Here is a 22725-nt window from a genome sequence, read left to right on the forward strand (position 1 = left end):
ATGAAACTTGGTGAGAATGTTTATCTTGACAATATCTATGCCGATTACCAATCTGGGACATGTGCATCCAAAAAACTAGGTCACACAGTTCACACTGTAGAAACCTTGTTTCCACTATAGAGACCATAATTTTAACCCTTTGCATGCTGGGAAATTTGTCTGCTAAAATGTTTCTGCTGAATTTCTAAAATTAGCATTTTCTTCGATTTTTTTCAAAGAATACTATCAGAATAGCAAACGTTTGGATCCTGATGAGACGCCACGTTCTGTGGCATCTCATCTGGATCCAAACTGTTTGCAAAGGCCTTTAAAATTCGGTTCCCGCACTGAAAGGGTTAATACAGGGTCATTCATGAATACATACACAGAATAAATAAAATCAATCGCCTTAGGAAATGACCCATCTTGAGGGACCTCATTTGAACTGTGAAGGATATTTGGTGAAAACGAAAGCTTAAATAAAAGTCTGAATCTCAAGACGTACATTTAGTTACAAATAATTTCTCTTACTAAACCTTTCCTAAATGATTTATTTCTGTTCTTTCAATATGTGATCAAAGTACCTCTTTATTTGATGTTTTCCCTTTCTTATCTGGATTTTAAATTTCTTATTTTTTATCTTGTGTGATGTATAATCCCATGTGGGGTTGGCTACAGTTAATGCTGTGAACATTTCTTTGATTTTTCCAATTATACATCTCAGATGCAGATGTTAGATGGGTTTTTTTTCCATTACAGAGATGAAAGATTCACTAAATTGTCTTTTACCAAAATTCAATGCACATAATTATGTTAGCAGACTTGAATTGTTTTATTCCAGGCAATATTACCTATTTGGAATTGAAAATAATATTGATTCATAATTATAGAAAGTACTTTATTAAAATCATAAATTGTTTTCTACTATAGTTAAAACTTTGTTGTTAAAAATGGCATTGTTTTATTAATACTTTATTATACAAATTTATTGAATGACTTCAGAATCATTGATACAATTCCAAACATCCACAGTGACCTCTTTATTTTTTAATTGATTCTAAACTCAATGTAACATGCTAAAAACACTGCAAAATAGGAATTTTAATATATTAACATTTTGTGTAAATATTATGATGAATTATAATTATCGTAACTTACGTTTTTAGCTCTGACTATTCACCCAATAATCTGAGATAATACTAAAACTAGAAAGTTGGTACGGCAATTTTCTGGTGAATGAGCAAACTGATTTTTTGCCTTTCTTCAATAAATTGCAGGGCAAGTACATATTTCAGCAGGCAAGTGAAAATTCTTAGCTACTCGCCCTGCAGGGCAAGTTGCTGAAAAAAAAAAAGTCGACCCCTGGTACTCTTATGTATACTTACATGTACCCCGGGTTTTGGTAGGGTGAATATACTAAACGTACAAGGGGAATTTTAACACTAAATAGGTCATTGCTGCTAATTTTTAGCTATGCTGTCTTTGTGAGAAGAAAACCCGAGGTATTGTCATAGCCAGCTCGTCGAGTGTCGTGTTGGTGTTGTGTCCGTCGTCGTGCGCGTCGTGCTAAACTTAACATTTTGTCAAGGTTTTGAACATACTATCAGAATAGCAAACCAGTTTGGAATCCTGATGAGACGCCACGTTCTGTGGCGTCTCATCTGGATCCAAACTGTTTGCAAAGGCCTTCAAAATTCGGTTCCAGCACTGAAAGGGTTAAGGCCAATTTTGATAAAACATGCTTACAATATCTATTTTTTTAATATAAGGCAATCTTTACAGGGTGCAGAATAAAACTGGGTTTTTCTTGGTCTAAACATGGGCTGGACAGAATGTAAACACACCGTTAAGAACCTGTATTTTTTGCAAATATCTCAAGTAATTAAAATTCATTTGAAAAATTCTTTAGTGCATAAATACAGATTTTCTTGCAGGTTTCTTGGAGTTTGTGTCCAATATCTTAAGGTATAATATTAAATCCTTGAAATAGGTCTGAAATCGGTGCTAAAATTACACATTGCGTGAAGCATAACTGTATAAATGAATGCAGTACATATATAATTTTTTAACAAGAACACATGCTTATTAAATAAAGTAATTATGATGTATTTCATATTAGCATATGCAGCATACAAATTGTCTTATATGCACTAGTTGAAATTCTTAAGAAATATTGCTTTAAAAAAATATTTACTGGTTTGTTACAATCAATTAATGTTTAACTGGGAACCTCACAAAGTCACATGATCCTGCATCCTGTTTAAATATCTGTAAAGTGTGATTTTAAAGTCGGTCAAAAGGTGAAATCCTTTACTATTGGTATACTGTGTACCTATAAACATTACAAATGTTCTACTGTCATCATAGAACTAGACACACATTTTGTTTAGAGCAGCTCTCCAACATCTTTCAACATACATCGTTTCAAACTTGCTTTTATCTACCATATGATATGAAGATTTGGATTTGTGATGTTTATCATCCTTTGTTGAACTTGTATGACAATTGTTTTTTAATATCGACGATAAGGTATTCACAAGAAATTACATCTCTGAAACCAATAGACCTGTAAATGCTATATATGAATCATAATTTGTAACACAATAAAAGGGCTCTCTAATACGTTTCATTAATCATGACTCTTTGGTCAAACCTGGCCACACAAAGGGGTTCAAATAAATATATCAGAAAATAGCTTTTAAAATCTTTATATGAAACCATAGGTAAACTATTTGGTATGTAACATTTATTTGCATCCTTTAGACAGTGATGATATACAGAATGTTTAAGCCTAGTTTACATCCCTGGCCTTAGAAAGCACCACACACATACATTCCCAGCCAGTAACGGTATACAGGATAGTTGGGGCCTAGTTTATGTCCCTGGCCTTAGAAAGCACCGCACACATACAAACCCAGCCAGCAATGGTATACAGGATAGTTGGGGCCTACTTTATGTCCCTGGCCTTAAAAAGCACCACACACATACATACCCAGCCATTAATGGTATACAGGATAGTTGGGGCCTAGTTTATGTCCCTGGCCTTAGAAAGCACCGCACACATTCAATCCCAGCCAGCAATGGTATACAGGATAGTTGGGGCCTAGTTTACATCCCTGGCCTTAGAAAGCACCACATACATACAATCCCAGCCAGAAATGGTATACAGGATAGTTGGGGACTAGTTTATGTCCCTGGCCTTAAAAAGGACTGCACACATACAATCCCAGCCAGCAATGGTATACAGGATAGTTGGGGGACTAGTTTACGTCCCTGGGATTACAAAGCACAGCACACATACAATCCCAGCCAGTAATGGTATACAGGATAGTTGGGGCCTAGTTTACGTCCCTGGGCTTAAAAAGCACCACACACATACAATCCCAGCCAGTAATGGTATACAGGATAGTTGGGGCCTAGTTTACGTCCCTGGGCATTCTACCACCCATTTACTATCAGAGCATCCTGCTGGTGAACAGTCTCAAAAATCACATCGTCACAACTGACTTTCATGGAGCAACTGTCAAGAAGAGGAACACCAGCTGAACATCATCAGCGTAAATTGCATTCAACTGCAGGACAGTGCACAAAATTGGAACTGTGTACGAAATGGAAGTATTGATGTAGTTTCTGTATGTTTTATGCAAACGTACACTGCGTACCATAATCCCTTTTCTAAGTTTTTCTTCTGGATCCTTTTAAAAGTAGGGATTTTAACAAACCATGTGATAATTCATGCTATATTAATTAAGTGTACTTAAAACCAGTAATTTTCGATGTTTGTATGGACTGCCATGGATATATAATATATATCAACTATAAAAATCAATGAACAATGCAGTCATTAATAAACAAGAGGGTCTGAAAGGCCCAAAGTCGCTCACCTGAGATAACAAGATATTTTTGGGACAAATCTTCTGACCAAGTTTCATGAAGATCGCAAAAATAAATGTGGCCTCTAGAGTGTTAACAAGGTTTTACTATAGCTATATAAGGAAAAAATGCCCCGCCCCCTGGCAGCCATGTTTTTCAACCAACCGGCATCAATTTTGAACTCGTCCAAGATATTATCGTGATGAATCTTCTGACCAAGTTTCATAAAGATCGGACAGTAAATGTGGCCTCTAGAGTGTTAACAAGATTTTACTATAGCCATATAAGGAAAAATGCCCCGCCCCTTGGAAGCAATGTTTTTCAAGCCAACATAAATATTTTCGAACTCATCCAAGATATCATCAAGACCAATCTTCTGACCATATTTCATGAAGATTGGACAATGAATGTGGCCTCGAGAGTGTTAACAAGGTGTTACTATAGCCATATATAGCCATATAAGGAAAAATGCCCCACCCCTGGTGGCCATGTTTTTAAAGCAACCAATACCATTTTCAAACTCATTCAAAATATCATTGGGACAAATCTTCTGACCAAGTTTCATGATGATTGGAAAATAAATGTGACCTCTAGAGTGTTAACATGGTTTTACTATAGCCATATAAGGAACAATGCCCCGCCCTCGTAATGGCCATGTTTTTCAACCAACAGGCATCACTTTTGAACTAGTCCAAGATATTATTGGGATGAATCTTCTGACCGAGTTTCATGAAGATCGGACTATAAATGTGGCCTCTAGAGTGTTAACAAGATTTTACAATAGCCATATAAGGAAAAATGCCCGCCCTTTGGCAGCCATATTTTTCAAGCAAACGTAATCATTTTCGAACTCATCCAAGATATCAATAAGACAAATCTTCTGACCATATTTCATGAAGATTGGACAATAAATGTGGCCTCTAGAGTGTTAACAAGGTTTTACAAAAGCCATATATAGCCTTATAAGGAAAAATGCCCCGCCCCCTGGGGGCCATGTTTTTAAGAAACCAAAACAATTTTCGAACTCATCCAAGATATCATTAGGACAAATCATCTTACAATCAAAAAATGCCCCGCCCCCTGGCGGCCATGTTTTTCAACCAACCGGCATCATTTTCGAACTCCTCCAAGATATTATTGGGATGAATCTTTTGACCAAGTTTCATGAAGATTGGACAATAAATGTGGCCTCTAGAGTGTCTACAAGATTTTACTATAGCCATATAAGGAAAAATGCCCCGCCCCTTGGCAGCCATGTTTTTTCAGCAAACTAAGGTTACCATTTTTAACTCATCCAAGATATAATTGGGACAAATTTTCTGAGCAAGTTTCATGAAGATCGGAAAATAAATGTGGCCTCTAGAGTGTTAACAAGGTTTTACTAAAGCTAAATAAGGAAAAATGCCCCGCCCCTTGGCAGCCATGTTTTTCAAGCAAACGTAACCATTTTCAAACTCCTCCAAGATATCATTGAGACCAATCTTCTGACCAAATTTCATGAAGATTGGACAATAAATGTGGCCTCTAGAGTGTTCACAAGGCAAATGTTGACGACGGACAAAAGGCGATCACAAAAGCTCACCATGAGCACGTTGTGCTCAGGTGAGCTAAAAAAGAAACAAATTGGATAAGACATATCGTCAGCAGTTTGCAGCATCCCATGCAGGATCAAAGCCAACTAAGTGGCATTAACACAAAGATAACTTGTTCATCTAAATGACCCAGGTTTAACATCTGCTCCAGGCGCATGTGAGCCATGTTGATGGTAACCATACCGTACAGGCGGGGTTTCCTTCCTGCGCCCGCCCCTCTAACATCACAAAACCGCACTGAAATTGACTTTTATGCCCCTGGATCGAAAGATCGGGGGTATATTGTTTTTGGCCTGTCTGCCTGTCACTGTGTCAGTCAGTCAGTCATTCATTGTGTGTGTCCCAAAACTTTAACCTTGCTCATAACTTTTGCAATATTTATGATAGCATCTTGATATTTGGTATGCATGTGTATCTCATGGAGCTGCACATTTTGAGTGGTGAAAGGTCAAAGTCATCCTTCAAGGTCAAAGGTAAAAAAAAATCAAAACGGCGCATAAGGGGGCATTGTGTTTCTGACAAACACATCTTGTTTAAAGTAAAAACCAACTAGCTGTAATTTACAAAATATATCTCAACTCTCAATAATCTAGTGAGTTTATTGGGCAGAAATGCTTGGACACACTCCCAAGTCCACACATCATGCAGCCTTGGAAACAAATGCCTTATAAACTTCTTAATATTAACTCACCCACAAGAACGTAATTGCTTCCTTCAAGGTCAAGTGAACACTTAGATCTTAAGTCAAACTAATATAAAAATAACAATTTTATCAAGCAATATTTGGATTGATGGGTATTTCAAAGTCAACATTATTTCAATTGTTTTAAATTTATTTCCAAAAAATAAATATAATAACAAATGCAATACTCCACAGAAAGATAAATACAGATTGTTACAGACAATATAGGGCATGATCTTCATTTCACAGTGGTAAGAAATCATTATTTGGAAACAGCCAGAATGGTATCTGTTATCACTACACAGAAATACAAAATAAACTATTTCACTGATGTTCTTACAGTGAAAGGCACAGTGAAAATAACCAGACAAAACCATCCTCAATACTCAATCAACAAGAAACCGTCGGAGACCGGTGATCAGAGGTCCAGATAAGATGCGTATTTGCGTAAAATACGCATGAAAAAAAAGAAAATACGCATGGCTTAAACTTTTGTTGAGTAAAAAAACTCCTGGCTAAATTCGGATTACGTATCGTGTGCAATTTCAATGCGTATTAGCCGTTTATACATGAATATAAGTTCATGTAATCATGACTGGTTCCCGTCATTGTGTCCACACCAGTAAAAACGTAGTGACATCACCATCTATGTACAGAATGAGGTTCCCAACCTAATTTACTCCTCAGTCAGAACGGTATCATTTCATTTTGGCCCACGATAAAGGCTGATGTTGACACAACGGACTCTCCGCTGCATTGTTGAAAATCGATATACGCTAATGGTGAAAACATTTGACATCACATTCGAAAAAAAAAAAACAAATCGCCCAACTTCAAGCATATAAGTTTTGCTATCAGTTCATCTCTTGTGTTGCACTATGGAAAAACCTTTTTCCTTCAAGCACTTTTTAAATGGTTATACACATATATGAATCAATGAATCCACTAGAATCATTATGTAATGCGAAAACTTGCTGCTTGCTTGTTTTTCATATGACCGTCACGATCTGTGCCGCCCTGACCGGCAGTCCATGTCCCGAAAGCGCTTTTCTTTTTGTGACATGTTCAGCAGCGTCTGCATGTTTTGTGTTTTATTGTCATGTAAATAAAACAAAAATTAATGACGAGCCAGTTATAAATGGTCGAACTCTATTAAGTGGACATCGTCATTAGTAACACCGGAAAAAATTGTACGCCCTATTATTGACAGTATATTAAATAAAACAAAAGTTATTGCTTTATTGTGTACAAAACTGCTTGTAATAGCAAGTTAACACTACAAGTACAATTTATTATTACTTCAGGTCCTTTGAACATAAATACTCCTTAAAATTATCGGATTATGATTTTCACTCATCAATTAAAAAATTCATGAGTGAAATACCCCTCGGCTGAAAAAATTATCTGGAGCTCTGCCGGTGATGCTCCCTTAAGGTTTTTTTTGTCACAATATTGCACTATATATTCAGTTAAAAGGAAATGTCTAGTAGTTGGGGGGACAAGAATTGCACTATTTGTACAGTTTATAGAAAATTTCAAAGGGCCATAAATCTGAAAAATCATCCGACCAGAACCGGCTGATAATATGCACATCTCTTGGTAGTGAATCTTCCCATAAAGTTTAATTGAATTCCGGACACGGACAGACGAAGCGGCGACTATATGCTCCCCCCAAAAATTTTGGGGGAGCATAATAAACTGACAAAGTTAACAATGACATATAGATAAAAATTTGGTGCAACATTCACAACATGCATACATATTTTTTCACAGGTTGTACATAAACATGTTAGATCAGTCACTCAGGCACCTATATAATTATTCTGTACATATGTACACATCTTAACAATGAACAGAAAAATTGAAGTGTCGGGAGTGGTCGGATTTCTTCTCTTAAATGATATATTTTCCAGTTATACCAAATTTGACATTTTTACAATAAATGGTAAGGTTTGTGTTTATTCTAACAATTAAAAAGTGACAAAAGTGGGTGTGATTGATTTTTTTACTCTAATGTTAAACAATGTGTAAAGATTTTTTTAAGACAATACTTGTATTATGTTTAAACAAGGGACAAAATTGTCACAAAACCAGGTTTTCATTGTGAAAAAAAAATCTGATAAAGGGAGAAATCTCAAACTTAACTTTTGAAATGAACAAACAAAATTAACCCCCTTTGTAAGTTTGTTTTTTAAAAAAAATCTATTATTAGTCGTGGCGACCTTGACATTGGAGATATTGACGTGATTCTTTCGTGCGACACACCGTCCCATGATGGTGAACAAATGTGCCAAATGATTTTAAAATCTCACAATGAATGACATAGTTATGGCCAGGACAAGCTTATTTATGGCCATTTTTGACCTTTGAACTCAAAGTGTGACCTTGACCTTGGAGATATCGACGTAATTATTTCGCGCGACACACCGTCCAATGATGGTGAACAAATGTGCCAAATGATTTTAAAATCTGACAATGAACGACATAGTTATGGCCCGGACAAGCTTGTTCCGCCCGCCCGCCAGCCAGCCAGCCAGCCAGCCCGCCCGCATTCGCCAATCTAATAACCAGTTTTTTCCTTCGGAAAACCTGGTTAAAAAAACACAACTTTAAAATATTCACTATTTTATGCAGTACACACCAATAAAGCAAATTAAAACACCCCTTAATGTAAAATGGGCCTGTCTAAACTTTTAAAAGAGTGCAAACTTGTCGCAAAATATGCCCGTTTAAAGGTCTGGATGACATTGATCTGCGAATTGTCCGCCTAGCAACCAGGAGGTCATGGGTTCGATCCCCACTGTGGGAGCGTTCTTTCTATCTTCCTCAAAGACAATAGGTACTGGTTATTAGGCCCAGGAAACGGACTTGACTTGAGACCGTTTTAATAATCCCTAGGCTTTCCATGCAATGGAGCTAAAATAAATAGATTTAAACTAAATAATGTATTCATTTGTTTCCGAAATGAGGGCACAGAAAACTAGATACAACTTCTGACCAAGTTTGGTGAAGATCGGATGAAATTTCGGGACAGACCGACAGACAGACCGACAAAGTGACTCCTTTATAGCCCCCATTACCATTGCTCATGGGGGGATAATAATGGGTAAAATTAGAATCATGGGCATAAAATGAAACCTGGTCCTCAGCCTTTATCATGGTAATCAAATTTAATTAAAATCATTAATATGCATGTTTGGTCTGCAGGAAAGAAACCTACACACAATATTGCAGCACAATACCTCCATCAAAACTCACAAAATTGAGCAGAAACTGTTTTATCTATTTGTAGCAAAAGTGACGTTAACTTACTTGAGATGTTAAACGAAAAACCACTATTATTTATTAGTACTTCCTGGAATTGGGCTGGTTATCAAACTTGGTGGAGATTTCATGCCCACAAACATAACCATCAAGTTTCAAGATGATCCAAACTAACCTGTCAGAGTAAATAAGAGGACAAGGTACATTTGGCTTTTTTTTTTAATTCAGCGGCCATAATGCATGAATGCTTATTGAAAGCTGACTGGTTATCATGATGGCCGAGATATTATGTCAATAAATATTTCTATTATTATGATTTGATATAAACTGTAGATGCTGCCCAACCACCACACAACAGATTGCCCACTACTGGTGCTCCAAAAAAAAAATTAAACAGGCCCAGTAAAATATCAAGGAGTTAGGCCCTTATAACAACACTAAGGTAGAGAAAAGTTAGTAATTTCTGAACTAGACAAAACTCAGACTAGAAGACGGTAAGAAGTGCAAACACTCCGTAGACGAGACAGCAGGGGTAGGCCACAAGCAGCTGCTGGTGATTCATGTCCAATGCAGAGACGAACAGTTTAGACGCGGATATGCTACACCACAGGACTGTGACCGAGGTTAGGACGATGCCCAATATTCCCCTGAAATCAGTCATACAAGGATAATAATGAGCTAAGTGGCCTTTAAATGATCCCTCTTGGCAGATAAAGACCAAGGAAGACCAAATTATATTTGGAAACATCAGCATTGTGTCCACATATGTAAATTCTCAACTAGCCCGAGTGATTCTGCCCAATGTAGTGATAACAGATACCATTCTGGCTGTATATAAAATGTAGAATTTTAATATAAATGTATTTGATTACTAAATTCTAAGTTTTGTATGAGTTGATAAAATATATATTCAGTTCCTTTTTTAAAACTGGCCCCTGACTCTTGGGTCCCAACTAAATATCCTAGTGATAGGATAAAATATATCTTAACCCCTTCGTGCTCCAAAGCAAAGTGAAAATGGCTCTATGCAACCAGCATAGAACCAGAACAGCCTGCAAGTATGCTGTTTGCTGCTCATATGTATCATAGAGTTTGCTGCTCATATGTATCATAGAGTTTGCTGCTCATATGTATCATAAGTTTGCTGCTCATATGTATCATAGAGTTTGCTGCTCATATGTATCATAGTTTGCTGCTCATATGTATCATAGAGTTTGCTGCTCATATGTATCATAGAGTTTGCTGCTCATATGTATCATAGAGTTTGCTGCTCATGTGTATCAAAGCCTTTAAAACTAGAAATGGCGCGGCAGAGGCCGACGCGTATCCCCACGCCGAATGTTTGACCTAGATGTGCCCCAGGGTTGGTAATGGGGCCATGCATAGCTGAGATTGACCGTATTGTCATAAGAGAAGTTCATCATCAATTAGAAGTGAATTGGTGTAGAAATGAAGAAGTTATAGTAAAAGGCAATTTTGGGTGGGTGTGACATATGTGGGCAGGGCGCCCCAGGGTTGGTAATTGTGCCATGCATAGTTGAGATTGACCGTATTGTCATAAGAGAAGTTCAGTATCAATTTGAAGTGAATCGGTGTAGAAATGAAGAAATTATAGTAAAAGGCAATTTTGGGCGGGTGTGGTCTATGTGGGCGGAGCCCCAGGGTTGGTAATGGGGCCATGCATAGTTGAGATTGACCGTATTGTCATAAGAGAGGTTCAGTATCAATTTGAAGTGAATCGGTGTAGAAATGAAGAAATTATAGTAAAAGGCAATTTTGGGTGGGTGTGGTCTATGTGGGCGGGGCGCCCCAGGGTTGGTAATGGGGCCATGCATAGTTGAGATTGACTGTATTGTCATAAGAGAAGTTCAATATCAATTTGAAGTGAATCGGTGTAGAAATGAAGAAATTATAGTAAAGGCAATTTTGGGTGGGTGTGGTCTATGTGGGCGGGGCCCCAGGGTTGGTTATGGGGCCATGCATAGTTGAGATTGACCCTAATGTCATAAGAGAAGTTCAGTATCAATTTGAAGTGAATCCGTGTAGAAATGAAAAAATTATAGTAAATGGAATTTTTTGGTGGGTGTGGCCTATGTGGGCGGGCGCCCCAGGGTTAGGATTGGGGCCATGCATAGTTGAGATTGACCCTAATGTCATAACAAAAGTTCAGTATCAATTTGAAGTGAATCCGTGTAGAAATGAAAAAATTATAGTAAATGGAAATTTTTGGTGGGTGTGGCCTATGTGGGCGGGGCGCCCCAGGGTTGGGAATGGGGCCATGCATGGTTGAGATTGACCGTATTGTCATAAGAGAGGTCCAGTATCAATTTGAAGTGAATCGGTGTAGAAATAAAGAAGTAAATGTAAAATAACCTAAAAAAATGTATGATAATTTCTGACGCGGCCCCACCCCAACCGCTATAACTTTTGACCCAGGGGTCAGATCAAAATTCCAAATAGTGCAGGGTCGCACATATGCTCATAGCTACCATGTGTGTAAGTTTCAAGGTTCTAGTGCTTTTAGTGTAGGAGGAGATAGTGGCCAGGACGGACGGACAGACAGACAGACAGACAGACGGACGGACGGACGGACGGACGGCGGAGATAACCACAATATCCCCACCTTTTTTTCAAAAAGCGTGGGGATAATTAGAATCAATTAGGAAAGGGCTTAGATTTAATTATATTTTATAAGGGACTACAAATGGGTCACTCAATATGGTGGAAGGTAAAGATTTTTTGTAAACACTGGCCTCTGGTCTACTCACTGGAGGGAGAGGACGATGGAGGTGAAGGACAGGATGACCATGGGCAGCAGGCAATAGCCGAGCACACTGATGATGCAGCCACTGGACACACCTGTCATCGACATCAGGTTCAGCAGGCAGTACATGGCCAGGCAACCCACCACACCTATACCGTAGATGTAGCCGAAACTCAGCTTGCCAGCCTGAAATTGGCAACAGCAAGTTTAGGCAGGGGGAGGTAGGGGGGGATGGTAGCAATTATTAAACAAAACTCATTTGAACGTATGTTAAAGTTTTTTACGGTTCTGCTTTTTGTTACAACAATAAACAACATTTCTTAGCACTTCGTTTAATTCCCATGATTAGTTTTTCAAGTCTTATATTAGGTACCCATCCATTCATTCACACGTTTTCTGACCTTAGTTTTTAAATATTTTTTTTAGTTATAGCCTATGTGTTAATACCTTTGCTGAAATTCCAGGTGTGATTGTTAAAAGCGGCTGTAATTCACCAGTAGGCGCAGTTGTTGTAAATGAGCTTACAAATTATAATCACTATATTAGAGCAAAGCTACCAACAACACTGTAATTGTTTTTTGTTTCATTCAATCATAATTACCATTATACATTTCAAAGATATGTATTTCACTTGATAATTTATCAGTGTACCATACTTTTTGTGGCTCTAGCACATGAAAACATTTACAGCAATTTCAGCAAATTGATTATTCTAAACAATTGTTATTTTGGGGTTTTCTGGCCGATCTTGATGACTTTGATTGAATTACTGTTTCTCAATGTATTGTATCATTATATGCACTTTACACACTAAAGAAACACTTTCAAAGGAAGGGAAGTAAATGTCATACATTTTGTGTAAATATCACTTCTATTTACCTCCCTTGGTAAACAGGGTTATGTGTATTCAGCTTAAGTTACGAAAGCAGCATAATATATCCAGGATAACTGAAAGCCCCCAAGTTTCAATAAATGATTATGTAGTGAACAATCAACCATAGCAAAAGCTTTTTTTGAAAATGCACTTTTATTGGGCAGATTGTTTAAGAATAACACTTATATCAATCTTAGGAATCTTCATAACCATGGGCCAAGCTAGCCTCTCTAAGCTATCCTGCCTTAGCTCCAAGAAGCCATTTAGCCTTTGCTGCTTAAAGCCTGGTTGATTCGCTTGTATTCATCCTGGTTTTGTAAAAAAAAGCCAAGTTAACTAAGGTACTTTAAGCCTGGTAAAGCCAGTTACAGCTATCCTGCCTTAGCCACAAGAAGCCATTTAGCATTTGCGGCTTAAAGCCTGGTTGAGTCACTTGTATTCATACTGGCTACGCTTAAAGAAGCCATGCTGGCTAAGCTGCTTTAAGCCAGGTAAAGCCAGTATATAAATATTGCATGTCTGACAGGGTGACAGTAAATTTGTCAACTTGAGGAAATACTGTCAACAGAGGCGAAGCCAAGGTTGACAGTATTTTTCAGAAAGTTGACAAATTTACTGTCACCCTGTCAGACATGTAATATTTATTTTATTATACCGAACAAACTATTCAAACAGGAACAATTTATATGAATCATGAACAATTTTAGTATTCAATAATTGTATTTAATTTCAGCAATGAACAACCATTAATATGTTGAGGGGTTCAGATTTTCGGGCCGAGCAAAATGAACTTCGCTTTATTCTGCACCGACCTTGTAATCGATTTATCCCATCAATTTTCTTAGTCGTCAATTATTTCTTGAAAAATAGATTACCAAACCAGCTTTCCGTATTTTATTATCATCACTTGATGACGCAATTTATGACGTACTCTAGTGACGTCATTTCGGTGACGAAACATTTTTGGACAACAATATGGACGTGGTGGTTTTTTAACAGTAAAATATTTGTTTAAAGCATCGAACGAATCCAAAACGTATTTCGGATTGTGTGTTTGTCATGCATAACACCTTAAGAACAAACACTGGAAGTGTATATCGTTGTAACTTTATTGTTATTAGCATTGGATTAAAGTTGCCATTGAGGTAAGCGTGTCGTTTATACTAAATTGAATGTTTTTAGGACTCCTGTCAAAGCTTAAATAATGGCATTAATCTATTATACAGCACGGTTTCAGCTGCAATCGATATTTTAATTATCCAAATGAAACGGAAATGCAAAACTGCGTACTGCGCATGCGGGAATGGAACAGTTTAATTTTTGACATTCCGCATGTGATTGCTAAGGTAGCGGGGGACAGTATTTTTTGGACAGTAATTTTTTTCCCGCTGGTGGCACGTGATTACTAAAGTAGCGGGCAACAGTATTTTTTTGGACAGTAAATTTTTTCCCGCTGGGTCTGACAGTATTTCTATGTCACGATGGCCTATGGGAGTTTAGCATTGTGAATAAAAGTGAGGTATAATATTAACAACTATCCCGGCTTAGCCACAAGAAGCCATGTTGGCCTTGCTGCTTAAATCCTGGATGAGTACTCTTAGTTTTCAGACACAATAATACAAATTTTTGTGTCCAAAAATTTAGATACCAAAAATATTCAAAGAGTACGATTGTCCGCAAATTTAGAGACATATATGTTATGTTTGTTTGTCAATTATTATCTTGAAACAAAACCAATTAATAAATTTGCAATAATTATATTGGGTTGTACTCTCCTTTCTCAGCTTTAAATTAAATACAACTTCACTTATTTGCGACTTCTTAAAAACGTTATAAAAACAACCATACTGCTTCCTGAATTTGATGACATTTATAATTCTATCGGTTGAAACCATTGTTAATTACCGGTATACAAGGTAATCTACCCAATAAAGCAATTGTAATGGTCCATTGCTCTCAGGTCATTCTATGCTAGGTTTTATGACCCTAATCCGGTTGTAAAACTCCATGATCGAAGGGTCAAATATTAGTGAAAACAGGACAGAAATCTAGTAAAATAGCACTGTAAAATATACTGTCCGAAAAATTGGAGTCAATAATTGTGGACGAAAACACGTATGTTTGAAAATATAATCACAAAAAATAATTATTTTGGCTAAAAAAAGGGGAAGTCGAAAACTTAGTGTCTGAAAACTTAGAGTAATTATGGTAACTTGTATTCATCATGACTTCTTAAAAAGAAGCCATGTTGGCTAAGCTTCTTTAAACCAGGTTAAGCCAGTTACAGCTAGCATGGCTTCGCCAAAAGAAGCCATGTTGGCCAAGCTAATTTGAGCCTGGTTAACTTGTTAAGCCAGCAATCCTGGCTGAACCACAAGAAGCCATTCTGGCATAGATACTTTAAGCTGGGTTAAGCCCCTAGAAGCAATCCTGGCTAAGGCAAAAGGAGCCATGTTGGCACAGAAGATACTTTAATCTTAGTTTAGTCACTTGAAGGCATTCCGGCTAACCCACAAGAAGCTATGTTGGACTAGCTATTTGAGTCTGGTTTAGCCTCTTGAAGGCATTCCGGCTAACCCACAAGAAGCTATGTTGGACTAGCTATATGAGCCTGGTTTAGCCTCTTGAAGATATCCTGGCTTAGCCACTGAAATTAATCCTGTCACTAGACAAATTCTAACTTTTTTCCACTTAAAGTCACCATGACTTAGCCACAAGGAGCCATTTTGACTATGCCATTTAGAGCCATCCTGACTAAGTCACAAGAAGCCATCCTGACATAGTCATTAGAAGATAATCCTGTCTAAGCCACAAAAAGTCATCCTGACATAGTCACTTCAAGACATCTTGACTGAGCCAAAAGAAGCCATCCTGACTCAGCCATTAGAAGATAATCCTGGCTAAGCCACAATAAGTCATCCTGGCTTGGCATGATGTATTGAGCTCACCAACATAAGGCTGCCACCAAATGCCAGACAGAAGACTAAGGGTCCGGCCAGATCTGTGTCCTGCATGATGTCATGGCCCGTCTGCTTCATGGGATTCAGCACCGCCAGCGTCTGCAATAAACCACAAGAACAAATTTCAGTAAGTTTATTTATGGCCAGACATTTTTACAAAGAAACTGTAATACATGTGCAAGGTATGTAGTCAATTGTGCTTCCTCTTGCTGGAGATGCATTAAAGAACAAGAGTGCCAAACTGTCACAAGATACGCCGGTTTGAAGGTTTTGGACAACTTGAGTGGCAAAATGAAATATATTTGAAAATTAAGCAACACAAGACACAATGGTGATTGTTTTAAACGCACTAAGTGACCCTGTGACCTATTTTTTTACCTGACATGACCCATATTTGAACTTGACCTAGATATCATCTAGACACAACTTCTGACCAAATTTGGTGAAGATCGGATGAAAACTACTTCAATTAGAGAGCGGACACCATGCTAAATGCTTGAAATGCACTAAGCCACCTCGTGACCTAGTTTTTGACCAGGCATGACCCATATTTCAACTTGACCTAGATATCATTTAGACACAACTTCTGACCAAATTTGGTGAACATCGGATGAAAACTATTTCAATTAGAGAGCGGACACCATGCTAAATCCTTGAAATGCACTAAGTGACCCCGTGACCTATTTTATTTACCAGGCATGACCCATATTCCAACTTGACCTAGATATTGTCAAGATACAACTTTTGACCAAGTTTGGTGAAGATCAGATGAAAACTATTTGAACAAGCAAATTAGTATAATTGATATCCCCCGCCATTATACTTCTGGACACAAAAGTTTTCTGGATGGATGGACAACGCTAACATGCATCATCCTCTTATCCATATATATATACTCATACCAAGTTTCAATGAAATCCGTCAAAGCACTTCCAAGATATGGCTCCAGACACACACAAAAAGCATTTTTTCAAGATACAAAGGGCCATAACTCCGTTATTATCCAATGGTGTACACTGCCATTTGGCGTGCATCATCCTCTTATCCATATATATACTCATACCAAATTTCAAGGAAATCACCCAAGGCACTTCCAAGATATGGCTCCGGACACAAAAGTGCCGGACGGACAGATGGACGGAAAGACGGAAGGACGGAAAGACGAAAGGACGGATGGACGGACAACGCCAAAACAATATCCCTCTGCCTTTGGCGAGGGATAATTAGAGAGTGGACACTGCTGTGGACTCCGCCTGCCCACCGCCGCCCGCCAAGGGTGATCTTATAATACGTCCAGTTTTCAAAAGGCGTATAAAAAGAAATAATTATATTACTATCACTATTAAAATGTTTTGCGAACATCCATGTCATTAGCACCATCTCAGAAGTATAAATGGCTCTTTCCTTCTAATAGCCTGCAAAAAGAGGTGGTGCTATTTATTACAGGCCTTCTGAAAAGAACTAGGTGACTATTATCAAACAGCGTTAATATTTTTTCTAGGGCGTTTACATTTTATAAAAATGCCATGTCGCGCTGACAAAAACAACATAAGCCTCACATGACTGCTGGGAGTTAAGGTTATTAGCTGAAATAAAGACTATTTTAAACGGGTTTAAGATGACTGCATGCGGACATTTCAGAAATGAATTATGAGTACTGGTACTCTGTCTTTATCGAAGTCAATAACCAGTCTCCAAAAGGCAAATGGACTAAATTAATTTCTAATGGAAAACATACTACAATGGTTTTAACATGCAACTTAGATGCATGATCACGCATAATCATAAACAAGAAGCATGCATTCCTGATGAAAGTCATTAAATGTATTATTGGAGAACATTACAAATTTTATATCAAGAATTGATATTAATATAAATGTGATTCTCAAGAAAATACATCCACTAAATAAGGACATATACATTTCATTACGAATGTATTTCAGTCCTAAAATGCTATATGTTATTGAAAGTCACGAAATCAGAAAAAGCAGAGATACTTCATAAAAGGGAAGAACAAAACATGGCCAGTGGATGACATTACAATCAGAGCTGTGACCCTGTGAGCAGCTACACTTTTGTGTCCCATACTTCCCACAATTAAGGCCACTTTACTACCAGCTGACAATTACAGTCCCATACATGAGAAGACCAGGGGGTCAGCTGGCAACCATCCATCAAACACAGTCTGACTTTTCCTCCTTTAGAAGTGGAACCTAGGTTGTAATCTTTTAAGTTTGCATCAATAGCCCCATTCATTAATGGACTGCACTTTGAAAACATGTGACCGGTACCCCTTCTGAGATGGTAACTGCACAGTAAGCTCCCCTGTTTCACTGACTCCAAAATCAATTAGCAGGAATGATTCAGAGGGGGTTACAAATCATGTGATAGTCAAGATGGTAACGTCAATGCTGAGAAAGTTATTTTTCGCAGCTTTATACCCTTTATTATTTTTATAAATTCTGCTCACTTTCCAGCCATATCAGCAAAAAAGGGATTAGCGTTTGTTTTGTATAAGTATTAGCTTAATAATTGCTTGATTGGTCATTGTCGCCTCGGGCACTACTTAAATGTACCCCAGGTACTCTTAAGTATACTTACATTTACCCCGGGTACAGTTAATATACTGTAACGCACCCGGTCGATATTAGACTGTACTCAAGTTGTATTCCCGCCCCAAATCCGATGTTGTAAAACGCGCTACCGATTACCATAAAACGGTATTGTTTATCTTAATCTAGGAGTACTAGAAACAGAAATAATGTAAATGTGCATATAACAAACTTCTCAATTACAAAAACTGCATCAACATGCTTTTTGAGTACAAGTTTCGATAATATAGAGGCCATTTAACAGAAATTTGACAAAAATGTGAACTTCATTCATTTAATACAAGAGCAACGCATAACGGGTGCCACGCTCAGCTGCGGGTGCAGTTTTGAATAAATGAAAGCTTGTCAGAATTTTTTTTTTCAGAGGTCACAGTGACCTTGACCTTTGACCTAGTGACCCAAAAATGGGTGTGGCATGTACAAGGTGTAGCTACATATTAAGTTTCAAAGTTTTAGGGTTGTAGGTTGAAGCACTTTGATTTTAGAGCCAATGTTCAAAACCTTGACAAAATGTTAAGGTTTTAGCACGACGCGCACGACGACGGACACAACACAACACGACACGACGAGCTGGCTATGACAATACCTTGGGTTTTCTCCAAAGACAGCATAGCTAAAAATTAGCCGACAATGACCTATTTAGTGTTAAAATTCCCTTGTACGTTTTAGTATATTCACCCTACCCGGGGTACATGTAAGTATACATAAGAGTACCAGGGGTCGACTTTTTTTTTTCAGCAACTTGCCCTGCAGGGCGAGTAGCTAAGAATTTTCACTTGCCCTGCTGAAATATGTACTTGCCCTGCAATTTATTGAAGAAAGGCAAAAAATCAGTTTGCTCATTCACCAGAAAATTGCCGTACCAACTTTCTAGTTTTAGTATTATCTCAGATTATTGGGTGAATAGTCAAGCTAAAAACGTAAGTTACGATAATTATAATTCATCATAATATTTACACAAAATGTTAATATATTAAAATTCCTATTTTGCAGTGTTTTTAGCATGTTACATTGAGTTTAGAATCAATTAAAATGAGGTCACTGTGGATGTTTGGAATTGTATAAATGATTCTGAAGTCATTCAATAAATTTGTATAATAAAGTATTAATAAAACAATGCCATTTTTAACAACAAAGTTTTAACTATAGTAGAAAACAATTTATGATTTTAATAAAGTACTTTCTATAATTATGAATTAATATTATTTTCAATTCCAAATAGGTAATATTGCCTGGAATAAAACAATTCAAGTCTGCTAACATAATTATGTGCATTGAATTTTGGTAAAAGACAATTTAGTGAATCTTTCATCTCTGTAATGGAAAAAAAAACATCTAACATCTGCATCTGAGATGTATAATTGGAAAAATCAAAGAAATGTTCACAGCATTAACTGTAGCCAACCCCACATGGGATTTATACATCACACAAGATAAAAAATAAGAAATTTAAAATCCAGATAAGAAAGGGAAAACATCAAATAAAGAGGTACTTTGATCACATATTGAAAGAACAGAAATAAATCATTTAGGAAAGGTTTAGTAAGAGAAATTATTTTGTAACAAAATGTACGTCTTGAGATTCAGACTTTTATTTAAGCTTTCGTTTTCACCAAATATCCTTCACAGTTCAAATGAGGTCCCTCAAGATGGGTCATTTCCTAAGGCGATTGATTTTAATTTATTCTGTGTATGTATTCATGAATGACCCTGTATTAACCCTTTCAGTGCGGGAACCGAATTTTAAAGGCCTTTGCAAACAGTTTGGATCCAGATGAGATGCCACAGAACGTGGCGTCTCATCAGGATCCAAACTGTTTGCTATTCTGATAGTATTCTTTGAAAAAAATAGAAGAAAATGCTAATTTTAGAAATTCTGCAGACGACATTTTAGCAGACGACAAATTTCCCAGCATGCAAAGGGTTAAGTAACGTCCCAAATTACCCTGTGCATTCAACAAATTCTCTTCTTTGCCTGGACTGTACAGGCTAATCTGGGACGACACTTTATGCACATGCAATTAAACACAGTGTTTCCATATCGAGATATGCATTATGGAATGATTGGGAAGAGCACATTAGTTAGACTCTCACAAGAAGTGAGGGGCTCCACAGAACACTTTGAAACATTTGTTTGAAATTATATGTATAGACGTTGGTCTGCTAAATATCTACTGTTTCCCACATTTTCTTTCGGCCATTAACAATTCCTCATTAAAACATTACCAATGCTATATTTTGCTTCCTAAGAAGAGAGGAGAGAAAATCAATACTATTTCCCAATACCCCCAGTCTGACAATACATGCATTGCCAATTGTGGCTTTATATACACAACCAGGCTACTACAGTGGTCTAAAATAGACTTTCGGTTGGATTTTGTGGTCAGTGGTTGTCTGTGACCTGAATCAGTGCATGTTTGGATAAGAGCTTTCGTAACATCAATTGTTGGTGCGTACAAACATTTTGGTGAGTAAATATTAAAATTACTTCTTTTGATTCTAGATCCTAAGGTCATGCAATATAATTACATTTGAAATTCAATTCAATGGTATGCATGTCAATGAAATGACATCAGTTAAACAAATGCGATCAAATGTGTCTTAAATGACAGCTCATTACCAAAGGATAAAAGTCTAGTTCGATAAGTTCTTTTCAAAAACTCAGTACAACAAGCACACTGTACCCGATTTTAAGGATGGCTCTACAATTTTGCCAGTTGTTCATTTTTGTCTAAATAAAGGTAATTGAACTTTAACCCTTTCAGTGCTGGAACCAAATTTTAAAGGCCTTTGCAAACAGTTTGGAAAGAAATCAAAGAAAATACTAATTTTAGAAATTCAGCAGACAACATTTTTGCAGACGACAAATTTCCCAGCATGCAAAGGGGTCAAGTTGTCACAGCACCTGCTCCCCATGAGCTTTTATAAACTTTTGGAGACATTGCCTTAGTAATCACTTTGTAATTCCTGAAGGGAAACTGGCTTTGTGCGTCTAAGAGCACTCCTTCTTTACATTAGTCTTTCTAAGAGCACTCCTTCTAAATAGATTATCTTGGCAAACTTCTTGCAAGAAAAACTTTTATATCAAATAAATGGTGTTTTATATGGGAACACTTTCAATAAATTAATCAAGGGAATTAATCTTAACTATGTTAAAACAGGCTTAAATGTAATATCGAGACCGTCATTTTAATTTGGGTTCATGTTGTTGTCAAAATTCTGATAAAATTACTGGTATTTTTCTCATAATCAATTATTTTATCAAACTCATGATACAGAAATTTCTTGAAAATAACTCATTCAAACCAACAAAAACTCAACAGTATTTTAAATCAAACAGTGAACAAATACCAGTATGCAAAAATATCCATATATGATGATTTTATTTGCAATGGGCGCCTATCAATACCAAACCATTCAAGGATATCAATACCAATCCATTCATGGATATCAATACCAAACCATTCATGGCTATCAATACCAATCCATTCATGGATATCAATACCAATCCATTCATAGAAACACAAGCTTAAGGTGCAATCAATGAAAAAAAACTATTGAGCTCAGGCAGGCATCTCCCATACATGCCATATGTCCCGGATTGTCTGGGATTGTCCCGGAAATGAAGGACGTGTCCTGCAGTCCCGAAAATCTGTCAAATGTCCCGGATTTTACAAAATCCATATATACATGTACCTTATCTTAGGCTTAACTGCACCTCGAATCACTGTGTTCCCACTAATACGCAAGGTCTCCATGGCAATGCCTACCCGAATAGGTGACTACGCTACATGTCAAAATCGATCAATTAACAGGGGTCCTGTTATCATATCGATTGTCTCACGTTCGCAGTCAAACCGAAAAGTCTGCATTGTTTAATGTGGTTGTTAATTGGCTTAAATATACTGATTTTATGGCAGTTTGTTGGCGCACGCTTTGAATGAGCGACAACACTCGTAAACTGCAGTAAGATCATGCAGACGACGAGTGACGTAATTTTCATAAGCGTGTGATTTTATGGCAGTTTGTTGAATTAATTATGCACAACTGTAAATGTTGCGTTCGATTCTCAAATGAGCATCATTCAATTTGTAATCCGAAACAGGCTTCAAAATTTTAATGCTT

The 22725-nt window shown here is 37.2% G+C and overlaps 2 protein-coding genes across 3 annotated transcripts in view; one reads left to right on the top strand and one right to left on the bottom strand.

Annotated features, from left to right (window-relative positions):
* Positions 1-6265: 6265 nt before the first annotated feature.
* LOC127870971 (protein YIPF5-like) overlaps positions 6266-22725 on the bottom strand; it is a 73400-nt gene continuing 56940 nt past the window's right edge. For both annotated transcript variants that reach the window (XM_052413582.1, XM_052413581.1), the window contains exons 5-7: positions 15977-16087; positions 12159-12340; positions 6266-10037 (exon numbers count right to left, since the gene is read on the bottom strand). In XM_052413582.1, the coding sequence (XP_052269542.1) occupies positions 9875-10037; positions 12159-12340; positions 15977-16087 (456 nt within the window). In that variant the 3' untranslated portion in view covers positions 6266-9874. The remainder of the gene's footprint in view (positions 10038-12158; positions 12341-15976; positions 16088-22725) is intronic.
* LOC127870968 (leucine-rich repeat-containing protein 24-like) overlaps positions 20972-22725 on the top strand; it is a 38658-nt gene continuing 36904 nt past the window's right edge. Inside the window, exon 1 of the mRNA XM_052413575.1 lies at positions 20972-21067. The gene's annotated coding sequence lies outside the window, so the exon portion shown is untranslated. The remainder of the gene's footprint in view (positions 21068-22725) is intronic.

This window comes from Dreissena polymorpha, chromosome 3 (assembly GCF_020536995.1).
Source record: "Dreissena polymorpha isolate Duluth1 chromosome 3, UMN_Dpol_1.0, whole genome shotgun sequence".
NCBI lineage: Eukaryota > Metazoa > Mollusca > Bivalvia > Myida > Dreissenidae > Dreissena > Dreissena polymorpha.